The 24,018-nt window shown below is 43.4% G+C and overlaps 1 protein-coding gene across 1 annotated transcript in view; it reads left to right on the top strand.

Annotated features, from left to right (window-relative positions):
- The window catches only part of TP53BP1 (tumor protein p53 binding protein 1), a 154,286-nt gene that overhangs the window by 62,612 nt on the left and 67,656 nt on the right, over nt 1-24,018 (top strand). The window contains 4 exon segments of the mRNA XM_030189634.1: nt 13,255-13,266; nt 13,269-13,311; nt 15,111-15,203; nt 19,017-19,563. Coding sequence (XP_030045494.1) covers nt 13,255-13,266; nt 13,269-13,311; nt 15,111-15,203; nt 19,017-19,563 — 695 coding nt within the window.

The raw sequence follows: 24,018 nt of genomic DNA, 5'->3' as shown, positions 1-24,018 counted from the left end.
AGAAAATCAGATGTTCTTATAAACAGTTCTTCTCTTTTCTCAACTAAACACAAGAAAGAAAGTTAGATTTGAAATCAGAAGATTATGGTTGTAAAGAATAAGTTTTCCAGAAAAAAGATCTCTTGTGTTGACAGAGAACTATTCAGGTGCTGATGTCTCCATCCTGAAGGTGTCACCAACACCAAATAAGAAGAGCAGTTCCTGATATGGCTCTGTGAGGAAATTCCTTCCTTCAGCTCCAGTAGGAATAGCGTTGGGGCAGAGCTTACTGCAGGGACTTCTCCAATTGCACCACCAGCATGTTGGCAAAATGTAAATGACTCGACGTCAACAAAAGAGAGGGGTAGAAAGGAGTGCAATTATAAACAATGCAGAGGAAGAAGTCCCAGCAGACATTCTTTTTCATGAATGTCTTCCAAATCCAAGAAGAAAAAGGCAAGAAAAACAAACCTTTCATTACATAGCTTCCCACTGTTGCCAGAACCTGTGGGATAGTTGTGTCCATCAACCATCAGGTAGAGATAGAGAACTGAAAACTGAGCTGAGATATATCTCTTGGCATCCAGTCCAGCTCCTCTGTATTTCTGTCTCCAGCAGGTGGATGGACACACTTGTCAGCCTCTGGTTTGTCAACTGGTCCCCTATTGAGCTTTGCAGGTGACTTGAGTTTGCAGAATTATATCTGGAGGTCTTCAGATCCCTGTCCCTACTTCTCCCATGCTTCCTGTCGAGCTCTCCTGTTCCAGCACAACAAACTTAAAAAAAAAAAAAAAAAAGAGAGTGGGACAGAGTAACAGTCCTGAGCCTTTCTAATCTGTGGTAAGACTTGTGGATACTGTGAGCTTGGGGAGAGCAGCTGGCAGTGGTATATGACTAAAGTTTGGCTCTCAACCACTTGGATGCCTACAAGTTTTTGGTGCAGGGAAGGGATCCTGGCTCACCGCTTGGGACATGTTCTGCGCTTTGGACAGGCTGGGTGAATGGTGACTCCCATGGAGGCAGTTAAGCGGTGTCCCCACTGTGGGACCTGATAGCCTCTGTCAGGCTATTGCAGTATGAGCAAACTGGGAATTCCACGGGATGTGGAGAGAAACTGGATTTGGTGCAGCATCCGAATATGCCAAGGTCTTTGGGCTCCAGGAACCAATGAGAGGGGGAGCTGTTTTGGATCTAATCCTTAGTGGAGTGCAGGGAATATTAAGAGAGATAAGAGTTGGATCTGCTGGAAAACAGTGATCATAACATGATCAAATTTGAGCTGATATCTGGAGTGAAGTCACTAAGGAAATCTACTGTTTTTCAGCTTTTAATTTTCGAAAAGGTGACTGACAAAATGAGGAAAACTGTTAAAAAGAAGCTGAAAGGATAGTCCGCAAAGGTTAGGACTATAAATCAGGCATGGACGTTGTTTAAAAATTCCATCGTGGGAGCCCAGACTTAGATGTACTCCATGTATAAACAAAGATGGAAAAAAGATCAAACGACAGCCAGCATGGCTAAAAGGTGAGGTGAAAGAGGCTGTTAGTGCCAAAAGAACATCCTTCAAAAAATGGAAAAAGGATCTGAAGAAAATAAGAAGCAACATAAGCACTGTCAAGCCAGATGCTAAGCATTGATGAAGAAAGCTAAAAGAAAATATGAATAAAAACTTGCCGTGGACACAAAAACTCATAGTATGAAACACTTTTTTCAGGTGTATCAGAAGCAAGGAAGCCTGCAAGGGAATCTATGGGACCTTTAGATCATGAAGGAGCACGCGAGGACAAGGCCATAGTGGAGAGATTGAATGAATTCTTTGCTTTGGTCTTTACGGAAGATGTAAGAGATCTACCTGTACCGGAAATGGTTTTCAGAGATGACGATTCAGAGACACTGAAAGAAATTTCAGTGAACTTGGAAGATATACTAAGCCAAGTTGACAAGTTTAAAAGAGTGATAAATCACCTGGACCAGATGGTATACATCCTAGGGTATTGAAAACTCAAGTATGAAATTGCTGACCTGCTGCTAGTGATCTGAAATCTGTTAAACGTCCATAGTACCTGAAGACTGGAGTGTGGCAAATGTGACACCGATTTTTTTTTTTTTTAAAGTGTTCCCGGGGTGATCCGGGAAATTACATACCGATAAGCCTGATTTCAGTGCCGGGCAAAATAATGGAAACTATTTTAAAGAATAAAATTACAGAACTTGTTGACAACCACGGTTTAATGGGACAGAGTCGGCAAGGATTCAGCCAAGGGAGGTCTTGCCTTACCAATTTGCTTCATTTCTTTGAAGGCATGAATGAACGTGGATAAAGGTGAGCCGGTTGATGTAGTGTATCTAGATTTTCAGAAAGCTTTTGATAAAATCCCTCATGAGAGACTCCTGAGTCATGGGAGTAGGAGACAATGGCCTTCTGTGGATTAAGGATTAGTTATTGGATAGAAAACAGAGAGGGTAGGGTTAAATGGCTATTTTTCTCAATGGAGGAGGGTGAATAGTGGAGTGCTGCAAGGATACATGCGTGGGATATGCATAAAGGAATCTTGTGCATAAGGAATGGATCCTCAGAAGCTTAGCTGAAATTGGGTGGCGGAGCAGGTGGGGGGAAGAGGGGTTGGTGGTTGGGAGGCTAGGATAGGGGAGGGCAGACTTATACGGTCTGTACCAGAGCCGATGATGAGAGGCGGGACTGGTGGTTGGGAGGCGGGAAATACTGCTGGGCAGACTTATACGGTCTGTGCCCTGAAAAGGACAGGTACAAATTCAAGGTAAGGGTATACACATATGAGTTTGTCTTGGACAGACTGGATGGACCATGCAGGTCTTTTTCTGCCATCATCATCTACTATGATCTGTACTTGGATTGGGGCTATTTAACATATTTATAAATGATCTGGAAATCGGAATGATAGGTGATTAAATTTGCAGATAACACAAAACTATTCGAAGTTGTCAAAACGCATGCAGATCGCTAAGGTCTTCCTGCAATTTTTCACAAACTGGAAGACTGGGCATCCAAATGCAGATGTAATTTAATGTAGACAAATGCAAAGTGATGCATATTGGGAAAAATAATCCGAATCATAGTTATCTGATGATAGGGTCCACTTTAGGAGTCAGCACTGAAGACAAAGATCTAGGTGTCATTGTAGACGATATGCTGAAATCTTCTGCCCGTTGTGTGGCGTCGGCCAAAAAATCAAACAGGGTGCTAGGAATAATTAGGAGAGGAATGCAAAACAAGACCAAAAATATTATAATGCTTTTGTATCGCTCTATGATGCAACCTCACCTTGAATATTGTGTTCAGTTCTGGTCATCATATCTCTGGTTATGACATTGGGCAGTGGATACAGCATCTGTCACATCTAGTTAAACTGCCTTTTCAGGGCAAGTGGCTATTTGGAGGAGAATTACCCCACCTAATACTAGGCAAGGTAAGATTATTAGGAAAAAAATGCAGTCCCATATTCTGGGCAGCCTGATTGGGCCCTTTTGTCAGGGGGCTAACTTGTCAAGGGTTATATTGTGGGCAGGCTGTTTTGACAGTGGCTGTTATGTCAGGGACTATTATGTCGGGAGCTTTTTTTTTTTGTTTGGAGCTTTTTTGTCGGGGTTATTTTGACTGGGTACCGCCCCCTAGTCCTAGTATTTTTGGAAAGGGTAAATAGACGCTTCACATCTACCCGTTCCACTCCACTCATTATTTTATAGATCTCTATCATATCTCAGCCGCCTTTTCTCCAAGCTAAAGAGCCCTAGCTGCTTTAGCCTTTCCTCATAGGCAAGTCATCTCATCCCCTTTATCATTTTCATCGCCCTTCTCTGCACCTTTTCTAATTCTACTATATCTTTTTTTGAGATACGGCGACCAGAATTGAACAAAGGCATTATAACATCCTCATTTTTGTTTTCCATTAATACCTAACATTCTGTTTGCTTTCTTAGCCGCAGCAGCATACTGAGCAGAAGGTTTCAACGTATCATCAACGACGACACCTAGATCCCTTTCTCGGTCTGTGACTCCTAACATGGAACCTTGCATGATGTAGCTATAATTCGGGTTCCTCTTTCCCAAATGCATCACTTTGCACTTGTTCACATTAAACGTCATCTGCCGTTTAGATGCCCAGTCTCCCAGTCTCGTAAGGTCCGCTTGTAATTTTTCACAATCCTTCCGCGATTTAATGACTTTGAATAACTTTGTGTCATCAGCAAATTTAATTACCTCACTAGTTACTCCCATCTCTAGGTCATTTATAAATATGTTAAAAAGCTGCGGTCCCAGCACAGACCCCTGGGGAACCCCACTAACTACCCTTCTCCATTGAGAATACTGACCATTTAACCCTACTCTCTGTTTTCTATCTTTTAACCAGTTTTTAATCCACAATAGAGCATTACCTCCTATCCCATGACTCTCCAATTTCATTTGGAGTCTTTCATGAGGTACTTTGTCAAATGCCGTCTGAATATCCAGATATACAATGAGGCATATTTTCAAAGCACTTAGCCTTCCAAAGTTCCATAGAAACCTATGGAACTTTGGAAGGCTAAGTGCTTTGAAAATATGCCTCAATATCAACCGGCTCACCTTTATCCACGTTTGTTCACCCCTTGAAAGAAATGTAGTAGATTGGTGAGACAAGATTTCCCTTCACTAAATCCATGTTGACTTTGTCTCATTAATCCATGCTTTTGAATATGCTCTGTAATTTTGTTCTTTATAATACTATACCATTTTGCTCGGCACAGACGTCAGACTCACCGGTCTATAATTTCTCGGATCTCCTCTGGAACCTTTTTAAAAAGTCGGTGTTACATTGGCCACCGTCCAATCTTCCGGTACCACGCTCGATTTTAAGGATGAATTTCATATTACTAACAATAACTCCGCAAGTTCATTTTTCAGCTCTGTCAGTACCCTGGGATGAATACCATGCGGTCCAGGAGATTTGCTACTCTTCAGTTTGTAGAACTGGCCCATTACATCCTCCAGGTTTACAGAGAATTCATTAAGTTTCTGCAACTCAGCAGCATCGAATACCATTTCTGGCACCGTTATCCCAACCAACTCTTTCTCTGTGAAAACCTAAGCAAAGAATTCATTTAATCTCTCCGCTACGGCTTTGTCTTCCCTGATTGCCCCTTTTACTCGTTGGACATCTAGTGGTCCAACCGATTCTTTTGCCAGCTTCCTGCTTTTAATACACCTAACAAAATGTTTACTATGTGTTTTTGCCTCCAACGCAATCTTTTTTTCAAAGTCCCTCTTAGCCTTCCTTATTAGCGCTTTGCATTTGACTTGATATTCCTTAAGCTGTTTATTATTTTCAGTCGGTTCCTTCTTCCATTTTCTGAAGGATTTTCTTTTAGCTCTAATAGCTTTCTTCACTTCACTTTTTAACCATGCCGGCTGTCATTTGGTCTTCCGTCCTCCTTTTTTTAATATGCGGAATATATTTGGCCTGGGCTTCCAGGATGGTATTTTTGAACAGCTTCCACGCCTGATGTAAATGTTTGTTCTCCGAGGACAAGCAGGCTGCTTGTTCTCACGACTGGGTAGACACCCACTGTGCATGCGCGGCCATCTTCCTGCCCGTGCACTCCCGCTCACTTTTCTGTTTTTCCCGCGCTGGAGAGAGACGGAGTTTTGTCCCTCTCCTTGTCAGCCCCGGAAAACCGTTTTCGCAGCCTTGTCCGCTATTTCCTTTGTGTACGCGCTTTCGCATTCTTTTTCACCTCGTGTTAAAAAAAAAATTCTGTAGAGAAGTCTCCCTTCCCGTCGAGTTTGTTTTTCCCTTTTTCTTTCGCCGTCGTCGTGGCCTTGTGGCCGTGCATCCGAGTTTCCTTTTTTGTGGCTTTTTTACCGCCACCATCAACGATTTTTACCTGGCCGACGCGATTTTTCCATCGATGTCCTCGAAGGTCCCGAGCGGATTTAAAAAGTGTGGTCGGTGCGGCCGGCAAATCTCGCAGCCCGACACTCACGCTTGGTGCCTCCAGTGCCTCGGGCCGGAGCACAATTCCAAAGCATGCACCTTGTGTCTCAGCTTGAAAAAGCGGACGCAGGTGGCGAGGCAAGTTCTTCGGGACTGTCTTTTTGGAACTTGCACCAGCCCGAACTTGCACCGGCCCTTCGACGTCGGCGGCATCGGTGCCAACGGCGGGTACTTCGGCGCCGAGCATGGCATCGACCCCAGGAGCACAGATTCCTTTGGCCCGATGAGCTGCCAACGATGGGAGCGGGGAACGGCCGAGTGGGCCTCCACCCGCCTCGGCTGGTTCCACCGCCCAGGGCCATCGGGACCGCACCCTGTCGGACCCGACCCTGAGGAGGCGTGGGGACTCCCACCTCATCCGTGCCGCAGAGCGCTGATGACGAACATCGGAAGAAGCTTGCCAAAAGCACTGTCATCGGTCGTCCCCGGCGCATGGGACCGGAAGCTCAGGGGCGTCAAGAGACTCTGCCCCTGAAAAGCGTCTACGCCGGGAGGAGCGCTCCCCCTCCATCAAAGAGGTGTCGATGCGCAGGTCGTCGGGCACCCCTGGTACCATCTCCTGGACCCGGGCAGATTCGGGCACCAACGCCTACACCGGCCCCCCCAGCCTCTCCCGACAGCGGCTCTGGACGAGTGCCTCCGAGCCATCCTCCCAGGTACCCTGGAGGCGCTGCTGCGCCAGTCTCTACCGGTGGCCGGGGTGCTTGCACCCTCAGCGCCGTTGATGGAAGTGCCGGCTGGCTCTGGCCCTGTGATGCGGCCCTCGACACCGGACCCTCTCTTCTTCAGATCACGCACATCCTAGCCTTTCTCCAGGCAAGTCTTAAAGGATTGACATTGGGGTCTCTAAAATTTCAGGTGTGGCTTTGGTCTGTTTCATAGGTGGACCCAAATATGTTCGATTCTTGCAGGGAGCGGGCCAGTTGCAGCCTCTTTCATATGACCTTAATTAGTCCTTCAGGCTCTTCAGAGGCCTCCTTTTGAGGCATTCCAGAAGGCATCCTTGAAAGATCTTGTGCTAAAGGCAGCTTTCTTGGTGCCTGATTCGTTGGCACATAGGGTTTCAGATCTTCAGGCTATCCTGTCAGGATCCTTTTCTTCGCTTTTTTGATAGTGGGGGGGGGGGGGGGGGCGCTCCTTGCTCACAGTTCCTTCCTTCTGAAACGGGTATCAGCATTTCATCTCAACCAATCTGTGGAGCTTCTGTCCTTTTGCAGAGAGGGAAAAGAGGCTCAGTATTCTTCTTTGAAGCTTCTTGATGTTTGTAGAGTCCTCAGTAGATAACTGGAAGTCACGAATGAGTTTTGCAAATTGGGCAGACTGTGCATTTTGGTAAATAGGCTTGTCCTTATGGCTTCCAAGCCCATAGTTGCTAGATGGCTGAAGGAGACTATCGCATCAGCTTATTTGCTTGCAGGGAAGCAAGACTTCTCATTCTACGAGGTGTACAGTGACATCCTGGGTGGATACTACCTTACTGTTTCCAGCGGATATTTGCAAAGCAGCGATGTGGTTGATTTTCCATACGTTTGTCAGGCACTACAGGGTGGACATTGTAGTATACTCGGAAGCCGGTTTTGGGGCTTCAGTCTTCAGGGGGCATGCCAGGATCCCACCTACTCTAGGGGTTGCTTTTAAACATCCCACAGGTTCTGGAATAGTGGAACGCTATGTAATGGAAGGAGAAATTAGGTCTTATCTGATCATTTTCTTTCCATTAGTCCTCACAATTATGAGGCCTGCTCATGGTTTCTGAGATGTTTAGTCAGTTCAAAGTAATGGGCCAAATAACGACTGTCACCTCGCATGTTGCTTCCTTCATGTTTCTTGTTCTCTACAAGTTGTCCAGAGTTGAGAGAGGTCAATACATTTGTGCTCGCGTGGTTAGTGTTAGGTTAGCGATTTGTTTTAGGTTGTTGTGTTTGTTCTGAGTTTCTCATTACTGCTTGTCTGTGTAAATACTGAGTAGCTGACCTGGTTGCCAAGAGAGATGTCAGCTCAGTTTTCAGTTCTCTATCTCCACCTGCTGGTGGTTACACACAACTAACTCACAGGTTCTGGAATAGTGGGAAGGACTAATGGAAAGAAAATTATCATAAAAGACCTAATTTCTCTTTTGCCATTTCTACGGTCTACTCATTATAGAGAAGGCTCTTAATATACACTTCTAACCTCACCCAGTGTTTGAATTATCAGCACCATACTACTATGAAGAGTTTCTCAATGTCCTTCCATAGTAGCTAGGAATAACTGACATCAGTCTCCAGTCCTGTCACCACGATCATCACTCTCATCAGTTCCAGTAGATATAGCAGTCTTGTCTGATGCTTGTAGAAGAGATGATTCCAGTTCATGGGTTTCAGGTCCTCCAGTAGCCCTGTCTTATCTGCATGACCAACCAGGTCTCCCATCAGATCTGTCACCTGAACAATCGAAGAATGAGAAGCAGCCAGAGGATACTTACGATTGTGGCAAAAGATTTCTGAAGAATTGTCTTTGAATTTTGAGCATAACTGGACACGAGAATTCCTGGTTTACTTAAGTATTTAAATGTGCCTAAAGTTTGATTGTGATGCCTGTCCATAAAATTCTCTTAGAGCAACACGATAAAATATGGCTCATGTTCTTTTCCTGGCCTGGTTTGAAGAGATTAGAGAGTAAATATATATAAAATATAGAGAGAGGTGTGATCAGCAGAAGAAAGGAAGTGTTGATGCCCATGTACAAGTCGTTGGTCAGGCCCCACCTGGAGTATTGTGTTCAGTTTTGGAGGCCGTACCTTGCGAAGGATGTTAAAAAAATGGAAGCGGTGCAAAGAAAAGCTATGAGAATGGTACGGGATTTGCGTTCCAAGACGTATGAAGAGAGACTTGCTGACCTGAACATGTATACTCTGGAGGAAAGGAGGAACAGGGGTGATACGATACAGACGTTCAAATATTTGAAAGGTATTAATCCGCAAACAAATCTTTTCCGTAGATGGGAAGGCGGTAGAATGAGAGGACATATGAAATGAGGTTGAAGGGGGGGCAGCCTCAGGAAAGATGTCAGGAAGTATTTTTTCACAGAGAGAGTGGTGGATGCTTGGAATGCCCTCCCGCGGGAGGTTGTAGAGATGAAAACGGTAACGGAATTCAAACATGCGTGGGATATGCATAAAGGAATCCTGTGCAGAAGGAATAGATCCTCAGAAGCTTAGCCGAAATTGGGTGGCGGAGCAGGTGGGGGGAAGAGGGGTGGGTGGTTGGGAGGCGAGGATAGTGGAGGGCAGACTTATACGGTCTGTGCCAGAGCCGGTGATGGGAGGTGGGACTGGTGGTTGGGAGGCGGGAAGTACTGCTGGCAGACTTGTACGGTCTGTGCCCTGAATAAGGCAGGTACAAATCAAAGTAAGGTATACACATATGTTTGTCTTGTTGGGCAGACTGGATGGACCCGTGCAGGTCTTTTTTCTGCCGTCATCTACTATGTTACTATGTTACTAAATAAGGTGCAACTAGTAATGAGTCATGATAGTTGCAGTCATCCCACCATTCAGTTATAGTTGTCAGCCTTCTGAAGATGTAAAAGGTAGAGAACTCATTCCAGTACTCCCAGTGGGAAAGATCCAAGACTTCTTGACTTGATTGGAAAGACAGTATTCCAAAATAACTTGCTTAATATGAGAATATTGGCTCATCAGTTGACTGTCCATCATTCAGGCCTCTTCTCCTTCCACATCTAAAGACTGATTCTATTTGACTTTCATATACAGGACTTGGATGAATGTTCCAATTATCTTAGTTGCCAGCATATGGTATAGCATCAAGAGGAGCAGCTGTAACTATTATTGCAAGGAGGCTAGCATGTTAAGACATGGTGGCAGGACTCAGATGTGCTTGAGTACATAGAAGATGCTCTTGAAGAGAATCTTTTCCAGGCAGAAAGTCAAGGAACCAGTGTCGGTGATTTAAAGATTTTCTCCTCTATTCAGACAGCTGTAGATAATATCAACCAGAATAATAACCCTTCTCTAATTTTTTTGTGGTCTTCTTTTTTTTCTTTAAATTTACATAAGAATAGCCATACTGGGTCAGACCATTGCTCCATCTAGCCCAGTATCCTGTTTCCAACAGTGGCCAATTCAGGTCACAAGTACCTGGCAGAAACCCCGAAGGTAGCAACATTCCATGCTACCAATCCCAGGGTAAGCAGTGGTTTCCCTATGTCTCTCCCAATAGTAGACTGGACCTTTCCTCCAGGAATTTGTCCAAACCTTTTTAAAATCCAGACACGCTAATCATTGTTACCACATCCTATGGCAACGAGCTCCATAGCTTAACTATTGGTATAGTGAAAAAATATTTCCTCCTTTTTGTGGATTCCTAGCTTTGACATAGTTATACTGAAGAATGGAAGGCAGCACCAGCCCCTGTAAGGGTAGTGAAGTTTAACTCAACTTTTTTTCTTTGTTCGGTCTACTGGTAGGGGGACATAGCCCACTGGTCTGGCAGGACTCAAAGAAAGGAAATCCTAAGAATAGATGTCACTTTTCTTTGAAAATTTTACACAAGTGGTTTGTTTTCTCCATGGTGTCTTCATATCCTACCTTACTATATATTCCATAGCTTTTACTTACTGTCTGCAAGTCTTCCTGAAAACATTTTGTAAGACATATTCCGACCAATATTCATAGTAACATAGTAGATGACGGCAGAAAAAGACCTGCATGGTCCATCCAGTCTGCCCAACAAGATAAACTCATATGTATTACTTTTGTGTATACCCTACCTTGATTTGTACCTGTCCTCTTCAGGGTACAGACCGTATAAGTCTGCCCAGCATTATCCCCGCCTCCCCAACCACCAGCTCTGTACAGACCGTATAAGTCTGCCCAGCACTATCCCCCGCCTCCCACCACCGGCTTCTTAAATTCAAAGTGATTAAGAAGGCAGGAGCCTCTTGCCTGTTGAAATCACTTACCACTGCTTAACCACTGATATTCAGCGGCACTAAAACCGAGCAGTGCCGCTAAATATTGCTTCTGACTAGCCCTAATAAAGTGGGTAGGTTCAGAGGCAGTATTGGGGTGGCGTTAGAGGAGGAGCCCTGGGTTATGTGGGTTCTGACAATATTGAGTTTGCCGGCACCCCCATAGCAGGTTAAGTTTAGGACAGCTTAAAGGCAGTTCTAAATTAACTTGCTTATCTATGGGGGCCCTGAATATCGGCCAGGACTTGCATAACACTCTTTGCCCCTGAAAGTCCCCTTCCTCCTGCTCCCTCCCCCATCTGTGAAGCTGCAGCCATTTGCAAAGGCCTGCCACAAGTGGGCTTCATTCCTGCCCCCAATGACCCCACAGACCACCAGGGACATAAGATAGGCTGGGGGGGGGGGGGAGTCGTTCCAGGAGTGGGAAGTGGCTTTAAGTATCGTGGGGGGGAGGGGCCCTTTAGGAGGCCAGGAAGGGGATTGGAGGGGGGACTTTTGGAGGCAAACATAGTTATGCGGGACCTGTCCGATATTCAGCCAGGGCCACAGAAACTGTCTTATGCGGGTATCGGCCAGGACCCGCAAAGGATCTGGCGACCATCCCCATGACAGTTAGCCCCCAATATTCAGTGCTGGTGCCTGGATATGGCCTGGCACTGAATACTGGAGGCTAATCTAACCAGCAAAGGTCAGTGTTTAAAACAAAAAAACCTCTAACTGCCGCCGGCCAAATATCGAGGGGTTTGAGTTTAATTTTCAAAAGCATTTTTATAAGTGAAGCAAAACTTGACCCATGTTTTTAAAAAAAATGGCTACCTAATATGTGGGTAAATATATGCACATGTACAGCCTGTATAAACAAATGTTTTCAGTAGGCTGAGCAAGAAGCGCACACAGAGTTGGAAGGGTTGCATATGCATACTGCTTTTGGAAAACTCAAATATATATATATTTATGTATAACAATGAACAGGTGTTGGTGCATAGTTTTCAGAGTGGAAGTATGCACATATTTGGAAAGTTAGCCAAGTCCACACAGAGTTGTGTGCTTTTTATATACTGTTACAAAATTACCTTCTCAATACTTTTATCTTCAGGTGATGCTAATCCAGTGTATTTTCAGCAGCAGAGTATTGAATTTTAAAATATTTTACAAGTATATATTGCTAAGTTCTTACTCTGATCAGGCTAGAAGTGTTATATTTATTGCTAAGTTCTTACTCTGATCAGGCTAGAAGTGTTAGATTTATTACTGCAGTTCCAGTGGGTAGTCGACTCAGTATAGTCATAAATGCATTTATAAAACTCAAGTATGCATGAATATTTACAGAATCCAAGAAATAAAGGGAGATACTAAGATGTACTGAAGTATTCTCTTGTCCATGGCCACTGGGGCTCGACATCTCCTGGAGTTTGATGCCTTTCAGCTCCAGAGAGATAGTGGGGTAGGTGCAAGAGAAGCACTGAGTTCTGGAGGAGATTGAGGAGAGAAGATTAAAAGGGAGTAGTGATATTTAGAATACTGTATATTACTACTACTATTTAGCATTTCTATAGCGCTACAAGGCGTACGCAGCGCTGCAGAAACATAGAAGAAAGACAGTCCCTGCTCAAAGAGCTTACAATCTAATAGACAAAAAATAAAAAATAAGCAAATCAAATCAATTAATGTGAACGGGAGGAAGAGAGGAGGGTAGGTGGAGGCGAGTGGTTACGAGTCAAAAGCAATGTTAAAGAGGTGGGCTTTCAGTCTAGATTTAAAGGTGGCCAAGGATGGGGCAAGACGTAGGGGCTCAGGAAGTTTATTCCAGGCGTAGGGTGCAGAGACAGAAGGCGCGAAGTCTGGAGTTGGCAGTAGTGGAGAAGGGAACAGATAAGAAGGATTTATCCATGGAGCGGAGTGCATGGGAAGGGGTGTAGGGGAGGACGAGTGTGGAGAGATACTGGGGAGCAGCAGAGTGAGTACAATTTATAGGTTAGTAGAAGAAGTTTGAACAGGATGCGAAACGGATAGGGAACCATGTCCCTTGCCACTTTTGTTAGATATATACTAGTTCATTTTTTTTTACTGTGGCCTACAAATCCTTTCTGGCTCCTAGACACTTTTTACATTAAAACAAGCCAGCTGCCAGTTGTAAAAAAATTGTGTAAAACCCTTTTAATCTTTTGCATTTACACTTAATAGGTTCTTTTGTTCCTAATCTTTCATCTTTGGAGCCCTAGAGCTTTCCGGTGTGTTCTTGTGTGGATTATTATTATTTCTTTTTAAATACTTTCTCTACTTATTTGTTCAGAACCTGAAGCTGCCGAAAGAAAAATGGAGCAGCTGCTATTGGTGGAACTGTTACCAGGTAAGGATGCTTGTTGCTATGCAGAGCAATTTCTCACAAAGCCCAATCCTAATAAAGATTCATGATTTTTTTTTTCAATATGTAGACATCTCTCTTTCTGTCCTCCCAACAAGAACCCCTGAAGTGAAATAAAATGAGAGAGAGAGAGAGACTAGATAAGGAAATCTATTTAACCCTTGAAATGAGGGAAATCAGTTTAGAGGGTCAGTCCAAACATGTTTAGCCTGTAGCTCAAAACATACAAGATTTCAGATTATTTAGCATGCAGTGCAGAAGTCACAAAGTTCCACTGTTGCCAAAAACAGAAGCTCATTAAGACAGATGTAACACCCTAATTAAAGAGAGAGGAAAAAAATCACCCATATTGACCCTAAATTGACAAAGGTATTTTGCAGTTCTATAAAAGGTCTTGTGATCCAGGTTTTTAGGCGTCGTCATAGGTATTTTTTAAGCCATTTTCTGTTTCCTAAGGTTATCAATAGAAATCAAACAAATAAACATGGAATAAAATAAAACGGGTTCCCACGCCTGTTGGTCAACATTTTACAGGACCAGGACACTGTACCAGTGACTTCACAGTGAGAATCCTGAAAGGTAACTTTAAAGCCATACAGGAACGTGAGACCTTTGAGGTCAGAATGATTGGATATTTTAGCACCCAGCAGAAAGGACTTAACAAGGATCTTGGGTTCCTAGCCCATTATAAACCATAAAGCTGTATGTCTCTGTTGATCACCCCACCCCTCACCTATCCACACCCATCCTGTTAGAATATCAATGATATGCTTTGATGTCCCCATGCATACTTCCTACCCACCCCCCTCCTCCCACCCTGTCAGACTGTCATAGTAATGCTTGAATGTTTTCACTTATATACACTGTCAGCTAGCACATTTGCTTATTTCCGATCTGAGGAAGAAGGGCAACCTTCGAAAGCTAATCAAGAAATGTATTAAGTTATGTCCAATAAAAAAGGTATCATCTTATTTTCTTTCCAGTTTTATTTTGTTTGATTTCTATTGATAACCTTAAGAGTGGACTAACACGGCTACCACACTCCTCTACTGTTTCCTAAGCAAAATATCAAGTAAGAGCATAGTAGCACAAATAAGATTTAAATAAGAACTAATAATAAACCATTGATGGCCCTAACACACTCCATCAATGGGTAGAAACCTGTCAAAGAGGAAAGTTTTCAGTCTTTTGCGAAATACCAAGCAATCAGGCTGACCCTTGATTGCCATTGGCAGTGAGTTCCACCACTTAGCACCTTGGTATCTAAAGTCTGCAGAGTGAACCAACTTATAGCACATGTATGTTAAATTAACTTGTATTAACACATGCACAGTCCTGACAGGTGCTGAAATGTCTTTAGATTATCTTGATATTGCCTCTCTATTTGTATTCTGTTCCTGCCATCGTAAGTTGATTTTATTTTTGTCACCTGTGTTTATATAATTTCAAGTTCGTCCATGTATTGGACTAGTTTTGTATGTGGTTTCTCCTGTGAGAGTTTTATTCATGAGGGGAGGGCTGCTTGTGGGCCAAGAGAATGCTGTTGTTTAAGAAAAAAAAAAAAAACAGATTAAAAAAAAAAAGCTGGTTCTTTGGGTGAATAGTAGCATATTCTCTGCAAAGTACCCAACAAACCACTTTGCCACAGGAGCAGCATAACAAGCAGCTGAAATTGCACCCAGTTAATCACTTTTTCTTTTCTGGTTCTACACATTTTTTTTTCCTGTGCAAGCATTCCTATCTAATATAATTAGGCTTTTTCTCTCTCTTCACTCTGTATCTAGTATCCCAAAAACTCAGTCTGTATTCAGTCGTATCTGTGAAGTCCGACGGGAAGAAGAAGCCAGAACTTATGACCTTCCCACTACTCCAGTCCGGTAATTCCTCAAGAGTTTTTACTCATTTTTTTTTTCACTTGCCACCCATGAAACTGTGATCTAGTGCCACCTTTGAGGTGTAATATTTGAGAGCAAAGACTATTCTGACAAGTGGGCCCTGTCAGCTAAGTTTGTCACCTGGCTCCAACTCATGAGAAATGAGCTTTGTCCTGTTGTATGTAAGCAGGACTTAATTCACCTGTCCATATGACCTGGAGCCAGGTGGCAACTGTTCCTTTCATATCTTCATACAAGAGTCTGATTCTAATTCAGTAGAAGCAGAACTCCATGCACCTGCTTCGTTGTTGTGATGAACAACTTTGACAGTGAATAAGAGATATTGTTTCCACAATGTTCTATCAATAGAAGGGGTAGGTAATCTTTGCCATTCACTAAAGCTGTTTTAGCAGTACGCTGTTTCCAAAAACACCCACATTTGTCACCTTTTCACTCCAGTGCACTTGTCTTTTTTTTAAATTCAGTATAGGTGTCTGTCATTGGGAGCTCAGCAGACTTGTGTGCCACTCCCAGGCAACAGAATAGTGCAGCAACAGGAAGTGGTGAAGACTGCTTAGAAGTAGAAATTTTTAATTTAGTTACCAGAATGTTTTTATTATGCCAGAGACATTTGGGAGGAGTATTCCTTGCAGTGGAAATAAATACCTAATCAGGCTGTCTCATGCCCTGCATTTCTAAACTTCTTTCAGCTGTGGAGATCAGATTCTAGAAAGCATTTTTGTGGGATTGGTGATGCCTTTCACACATGTGGCATCCTAAATTTGTCAGAGCTGGGATAGCAATGTTGAAATAATGGTATAGGGAGTTTTCATTGACCAGCAGGATTGAATCCAGCACACAGTTGGGGTGACAGAGCTCTCCTAGAGCTCAGAATTAATGTAAAGTTCTGAGCATGTGTTGTCCTTCCTATGTGCAGCAGTACATCTTAGTTTTTGTTGGATGTGAAAACAAACTCTCCAGATTATTTTTGAAGAGCTGACATCTTGTTCCAGTGATACTAATAAAAATGATGAAAATAGTTCCTTAAGAAAAATTAATTTGTTAGCATTAGCTTCTTGTCAGTGCGCTGCCATGGCACAAGTCAAACTTGGATTCAGGCTCTGTCCTGTTATAGCTAGGAAAGTAACCATTGCTGATGATCTTCTTGGGACCTACTCATCACTGCTATGAGTAGAGAACATCATCCTAAGGGCCAGGAAGCAGTGACTAGGTTCCAGGAACAGTTTGAGATGAAAAAAAGACTTCTGAAGATTAAGGAAAAGTCTTTATCACAGAAGCTGATTGGTTTGTAGTACAGCAGATTATTTCTTAGATGTGCCTCTATCCCCTGACACAGTGGCCTAAAGAGGTGTATCATGAACAGAGGAGTACCATAGCGCTTTAGAGCACGCTCAAGTCTTGGCTGAGACATCTTGATTAAATGCAGGGTTCTTCAGTGCTGACACACTGTTCTGAGTAGGAGCAACGTAGTGCTTGGTTCAGAGTCTCTAAGTGTCATTCCCTAAACGCAGGGTACCATAATAATGGCACCACTCTGAAACACAGAAAGGTAGATGACTCTTCCGTTTTAATCATTTACATAGGTCTTATCATAATTCTGGCACGGAGAAACTGCCATATAAAGTGTCATGTCCCTCAAAGATCAATACACTTCAACTGCATTATTGACAACGCTATTGTCTGAGCAAGACTTTATGATTTCATCATCTCAGTACAGTGGGTCTTTACAGTAGACTTCTAAGGTCCATATTTCCAATAGAAAACCACTAAACTTAAATCCAGTTTTGATAACAGTGGAAGATGAGTCTTAGTCTTCAATATCCTTGCCTTTTGTCAGAACAGCCACGCTCCTTTATTCAAAATGTTCAATGATTTTTGTGAAAGGATACTGCAAGCACATTCTGGGAGTTGCTTCTTAAGATCCATCCCATCCTGCACCACAAGCTCACTAGTCCACAGGAAGTACATCGGTGCAAAGAGGAGCACAATCTTCTCAAGATCCAGTAGTTTCACTTTTATCAGATTCTGAATCACAGGAGGGTTACCCTTGCTGCTGCCATTGCCTCCACCTCCGCCTACTCTAATCACACTCTGGAAGGTTTCACAGAACCACAGTCTGAAGCGCATGACTCCTCCCCTAAGAAGAGGACCTTTCAACTGGCATTTCTTCAGATCCATCTCTACGAAACTGTTCACTATAAGAGGATCCTACCTCAGATTTGTGCAAAAAAGATGGCAAGGGAAGTTCCTTTCCCTCTGTAACAGGAAGCTGATCTAAGAAAAAGATGTCTTTGGGTTGCTGAAGTTTATCAGAGCTCTCAAAGCTTTAGTAGTGATTTAGTTAATGGATTACTTCAAGGGCAGCAATCCCACTAGGGCAAAATCCAGTGTCTCTACAGCTGGTGTGTAAAGAAAAAAGTTTGATGTTTAAATAGAAGTCACTGTCTATGTCTGGGTTCAACAAAATATAGCCATCTTGTAGTTAAGGAGTAGTTGAATCTGCCATGAAGAAAACTAAGAAATTCAGAGACCACTTTCAGTATCCTGCCTGGAAGTGACCAGAGACTCCTGGACCATTTGGGAAAGTAGATCTTCAGGAGCTCTCGACCCTCTGCAAAGGTCCCACACTGCCAGCTTTACGTGGTTCAAGGCATATCTTGTACCCTTCCTGCACATGCTCAAGCAGAACTTGCTTCAGTACTTTCAGAAGTACTATTGCTCTGCATAGTGTTTTAACACAGCCTCACAAATGTTGGCCAAAAGACTTGCTTGGCTAAGGGATTTAGAGGATGTCCATATCAGTTTGGTTGATACTCCTTGTTCAGTTGCATACAGTAAGGATTGTTGCACAGCCTCCCACTCTCTCTGCTTTGGTCTCGGAGCTCCCCTTCTTTATATGAACAAGCGTGGCCTAATATAGTGTTTTGTTTTGTTTTTTCTTTTAGGAAAAAAGGCCTTATCTCTTGGCAAGGCACACCTGACAATTCTATCTTTCCCTAAGCCCTGTTAGAGAAAGACAACCTAAACAGACAGCTCTGAACAAGTTTAAGGAACTGTATCTTTCTGACTCTGCCTTATCTTTTGGGTCAGGTACAATTTTTTCTCAAGAAATGGAAGAAAATATTCCTGATTGCTCAGCATCAAATTAGGGTGTCATTTGTTTATGAATGTTTTATTCTACCTCACCTAGATGTTTGGATAGGCGGGTTATAAATGTAACAAATAAATTTAGGGTTCCCCCTAATCTGAGAAGACAATTCAGCTAAGCTTGGGAGATTCCCACTTGTGTGCTTTATTTAATCCTGCTTGTTGACGGAAAGAAGAATTGCTTACCTTCATGGTAGGATTCCACGTCCATTTAATCCTATCTCACATCCTTGAGAGTTGATTCTAAGCTATAAACTGAGGGGGGCAAACTACTTGTGAGAAGGCTGTGCATGCTCAGAACTTTTATGCTGGTTCTGAGCTCTGGGAGAGCTGTTGTGTCTCAGTGCCATCAGATGTCACCTGTTTGTGTGCCTGATTATTCCTATTCTACAAAGAACACCTGTTAAAGTAGTAACTTTGCTCTCTAAGCAGAGGCCACTGATCTATTGTGCTTTGTTGAATGAGCTGGAGACCAGTCTTTTTTCAGGGTTTGGTGCAAGTCACTGTCTCTAACCTTTGGTCATTAGTTTTTAATGGGACACTGATGAACATTAGCTTGAACTGCCCTAGCATACTGCATGCTGGAAAATGTAATTAAGCTGTTTTTATTCCATTTAAGCCTTATGTATATGTGTAATTGATTGACAGGGGGGACGTGCTCCATTTCCCAGGCACACAAGAGGAACAGGAAGATCTGGGTGAAGATCATAGGGCTTGGCAACGCCAGCAGCGCTTGAAGCAGATTTCTCGTGGACAGATTATGACTACTCAGCCAACGCCAGAGAAGAACCAGGAGCAAATTTGCCATGCAGAAGAAGAAGAAGCCATGGAGGTTGATGAGGAACAGGGTCGAGCAGAGGGAAAAGACAAACAAGAAGAAGGGAAGAGCCAACAGGGAAAGATAGACAAGGTGTACACAGAGCAGATTGATACATTGTGGGAAATGCAGCTGGAAAGAAATAACAAAGAGGTCCAAACTGTGAAAAGCTTGATCTCCACGCTACCAGGAGTATCTACAGCAACCCAAACAGAGAAAGTAGCAGACAGCCTGGTGGAAGTGGGCACCAGCATGGCCAGCCAAGAACATGGGAGACAGGATGCCAGTGTCCAAACTGAGGGGGAGCCTAGGAGAATGGAGAGTGGGCAGAAACATGTTAATATCCAGGGAGATGATACGGACTCTATACACAGCCAGGTGAGAGAGCAATCATATGAGGCAGAGCTCTAGAATTTCTATCTGAGCCCTCAGAAATGGGTTTAGTTCCTGGCCCTTACCCAGTGAAATGAGAAGGCTGAGGGTGGAATGTGAGAGCCTCTCCAATGTAAATGCCTTCCTCAGGGGATTTACAGCAACACTTATATATGAATGGCAAGGTTTGTTTTTGATTACATGGCTTTTTTTTTCATAAACTGAGAAATCATAAAATTTATTTAACCTTTTTGTGTTATCTGTAGCAATAATGTCCTGTTCTTAATTTATCATCTTCCTTTTTCATGCATAACAGTTTAAGAAAGTTAGCAATCCATGAAATGTTGGCATTGCTTTTCATCCCTTCAGACCACACCAAACTCGTGGGTCTATCTTCTTCTACAAGCAAATGGAGATGAACCACTGGTTTGATGACATCATTCTGTAAAGGGTCCTGTGCAGCCCTCAGCCAGTCATCATTTTTCAGTCTTCTGGATCTGATGGAACTGTAGTGGTTAGGAGACTCCTGGTTCAGCAGAATCAGCTGGTGAGAAGAGATGCGATTTGAAATGATGTGGTGGTGGAGCATAGTAGTAGAGAAGATCCTTTAGATTTGAGCCACTTTGGCTATCAGGCTCAGTTTCTGGGGTGGAGAAAAAAAGGATAATTATGTATCAGGACGTCTATCTGAAGAAGGGCTTGGGGACAGGAGCCCTAGGGAGGTGTCAAGCTGCTCAGAGAGATTCCATCGGCCTTGAAGTAGTCTAGGTTGATGTCTGTAGGGGATTTTGAAAATGAGAGGTACTGGTTTCATTTAATCTTACTGGTGCTGTCCTTGCTTAAGATTTCTTTGAAGTGCCCGTCAGCCGATGGTGATGTGGATGATCCATTACTTAAAGGGATCAGTAAACCAGCCAAGGCCTTTCCTGTCCATTGGACAATCAGGGATATGATTGCAGCAGAGTGCGCCATGCCTGGATGAAAGTAGGCAGATCCATGGCCATATGCCATCTGATGTGTGGAAGAAAAGGAAAGGTTCCCCTGTCTGAGGTGGGTGCCTTTGTGTTTGCTGAAACCAAGGAGGAGCACACCACTTAGAGACCCACAGAACTCTCAAATGGAGGTCTTGTTAAAGCAATCTTCGGAGGTATCTGTATTTGCCTTGCAGGCAGCTATGTGTGGTGGCTTTGTGGCCCACGTATTGTCCGCAGTGGATTCGGCAGTTGTCAAAGGGGGGTCCTGGCAGAGTCCTTGGATGGCCTCTTGGAGGTGGTGTGCATGAAGTGAGGCACAATATTTGTTTTTGGCAAATGCCTTGTTGGGCATCAGCAAAGAATATAGCCGTGGTGGTTTCCGTGCATTGTCTGGTGTGGTGTTGAAGACTGCCCTTTAAGAAAATGCTGCTATTTGGAGAGGACATGGAGAAGATGGTGGAAGATCTTTTGAGATCCCCCAGGCGCTTTCTGGAAGTTTAGAAGTGTCCTCTGGGGAAGCAGTCAGGACCCCAATGAATTAGGTTCCTCTTCAAGGGATGGCTTTTCAGGCAATCTTGGGGAAGGTCAGGATGGGGCCACTGGGTATACCAGTGGTGCCATAGTGTACAGTACAGTTTTGGGGGGGGGGAGCCTATTTGGTCTTGTCATATTTATTTATTTATTTTCAGTACTTGATATGCCACAAGTGATCCCTGAGGCGACTCTGCAGTTTGCAATTTCTATTACAGGTACATTTGCACTGTCCCTAATGGGTTCAGTCATAGGTGGGCATCTCAGATGTGTGTTTGTTTTAAAAAGAAATGAGCCAAAATGACTTCTGACCAGTGGATGCTCAGCTGTCTATGAGGGGTATGCCCTCAAACTCATATGACCCGTTTTAAAATTTGATATTTTTGAATTTATGACTTTACGCCTTACAAGATTATCTCCAGTTGGTGAGAAGTCATATGTGTGTACTCTCCTAGCACTCAGGAATGGTTCTGATCTCTGGAGGCTAGAATTGCAGACTTGGAAGAGCTGAGGCAGAGAGGTTTATAGAGGAGACCTAAAGGGACACAGTAAAGAAGTCCCACCTCCAGTCTGTTAACCTCTGTGCTGCCTTGAAGGAGAAAAGTCTCTTGAAGAGAGAGCATCACTGTGGAGAGGCGGGAAGTGATCCTGTAGCCAGGACCTGCCCTCCAGGGGATGCAATATCCTCTCGCACCGAGGATATGTTTCCAGGAGCTTCTGCCTAGGAGGAAAGGATTTGGATGCCATTGTAGTTGGAGATTTGAATATTATTGGATGGACCTTACAGGTCTTTATCTGCCGTCATTTACTATGTTACTATGTAGACATGTAGCTGGCTGGTGGATGTGAGGATCACTTGTTCACTTTCCTTCCTGGTGCGAAGGGGGTGGACCTCATTCAGCAGCTAGATAGCATTTTACACCGTGCTGGGGAGGAGCTTGCTGTCTTGCTACATGTGGGTACCAGTGACATAGGAAAATGTGGGAGGGAGGTTCTGGAAGCCATATTTAGGCTCTTGGGTAGAAAACTAAAATCCAGAAACTCCAAGGTAGCATTTTCAGAAGTGCTCCCTGTTCCACATACAAGACTCGAGACAGGCAGAGCTTCAGAGTCTCAATACATGGATGAGGCAATGGTGAAGGGAGGAGGATTTTCGATTTCTTAGGAACTAGGCAACATTCTGGGAAAGGGGGAGCCTATTTCGGAAAGATGGGCTCCACCTTAACCAGGGTGGAACAAGTCTCCTGGCATCAACATTTTAAAAGAAGATAGAGAAGCTTTTAAACTAGAAACTGGGGGAAAGCCGATAGTTGCTCAAAAGCACATGGTTCAGAAAAATATCACCAAAACAGGGGAAGATAGGGCATCCCGATAGTGAGGTTGTAGTAGAGACCATAGCGGACCAGGTGTCTTTAAATAAAGAGCAGACAGACTTTCAAAATTCCAAATTATCAAGTGCTGAGCAAGTTGTAAAAAGGAACAACAAACATTGTTTTGAAATGTCTGTATGCAAATGCCAGAAGCCTAAGAAATAAGATGGGAGAATTAGAATATGTTGCACTAAATGAAAAGATAGATCTAATAGGCAGAGACCTGGTGGAAGGAAGGTAACCAATGGGACACTGTTATACCAGGGTACAAATTATAACTCATGATAGGTGGAGGGGTAGCATTATACATTGAGGAGGGCCATGAATCAAATAGACTAAAAATTCTGCAGGACAAAAAACACATTTTGGAATCCCTAGGGATAAAAATTCCATGTGTAAAGGGGAGAAGGATAGTGATGGTGTACTACTGTCCACCTGGCGAGGATGAACAGACAGATGAAGAAATGATTAGAAATTAGGGAGGCTAACAAAACTGGCAAACACAATAATAATGGGCAACTTCAATTATCCTGCTATTGACTGGGTAAATGTAACATCCAGGGCATGCTAGAGAAATACAGGTTTCTTGATGAAATCAAAGACTTCTTTATGGAGCTGCTGGTTCAGGAACCAACAAGAGGGAGAACAATTCTAGACCTAGTCCTTAGTGGAGCACATGATCTGATGCAGGAGGTGAATGGTGCTGAGGCCACTTTATAACAATGATCATAACATGATCAGATTTGATACCATCTCTGGAGTACAGTGTGTGTGTGTGTGGGGAGGGGGGGGGGGGTCATAGATTTGATTTCTGAGGGTGCAACCAAAGTGGTTTACATATACTATTTGCAGGTACTTTTTCTTTCCCTAGTGGGCTCACAACCTAAGTTTTGTACCTGGGGCAATGGAAGGTTAAGTGACTTGCCTAGGGTCATAAGGAGCTTCAGTGGGAATCGAACCCAGTTCCCCAGCCCACTGCACCATTAGGTTACTCCGCCACTCCACACATAGGAAGTACACACTGGAAATCCAATATACTATCATTTAACTTTCAAAAAGGAGACTATGATAAAATGAGGAGAAATGGTCAAAAAAAAAAAGCTGTAAAAGTCAAAAATGTAGATCAGGCGTGAATGCTATTCAAAAATACCATCCTGGAAGCCCGGACTGGATATAATCCATGTATTAAAAAAGGAGGACGGAAGGCCAAACAGCTGGCACAGTTAAAAAGTGAGGTGAAGGAAGCTATTAGAGCTAAAAGAAAATCCTTTAGAAAATGGAAGAAGGATCCAACTGAAAATAATAGGAAACTGTATAAGGAATGGCAAGTCAAATGCAAAGTTCTGATAAGGAAGGCAAAGGTTCTTTGAAAAGAAGATTGCTTTGGAGGCAAAAACACACAGTAAATTTTTTTAAGTGTATTAGAAGCAAGAAGCTAGTAAAAGAATCAGTTGCACTGCTAAATGACCAAAGGGTAAAAGGGGCACTCGGGGAAGACAAGGCCATAGCGGAGAGATTAAATGGATTCTTTGCTTTGGTTTTCACTAAGGAAGATGCAGGAGAGATACCAGTACCAGAAATTGTTT

The sequence above is a fragment of the Microcaecilia unicolor genome, chromosome 1 (genome assembly GCF_901765095.1).
Source record: "Microcaecilia unicolor chromosome 1, aMicUni1.1, whole genome shotgun sequence".
In the NCBI taxonomy this organism is placed as follows: Eukaryota; Metazoa; Chordata; class Amphibia; order Gymnophiona; family Siphonopidae; genus Microcaecilia; species Microcaecilia unicolor.
Note: the sequence above shows the minus strand (reverse complement) of the source record. Positions and strands in the feature narration are given on the sequence as shown.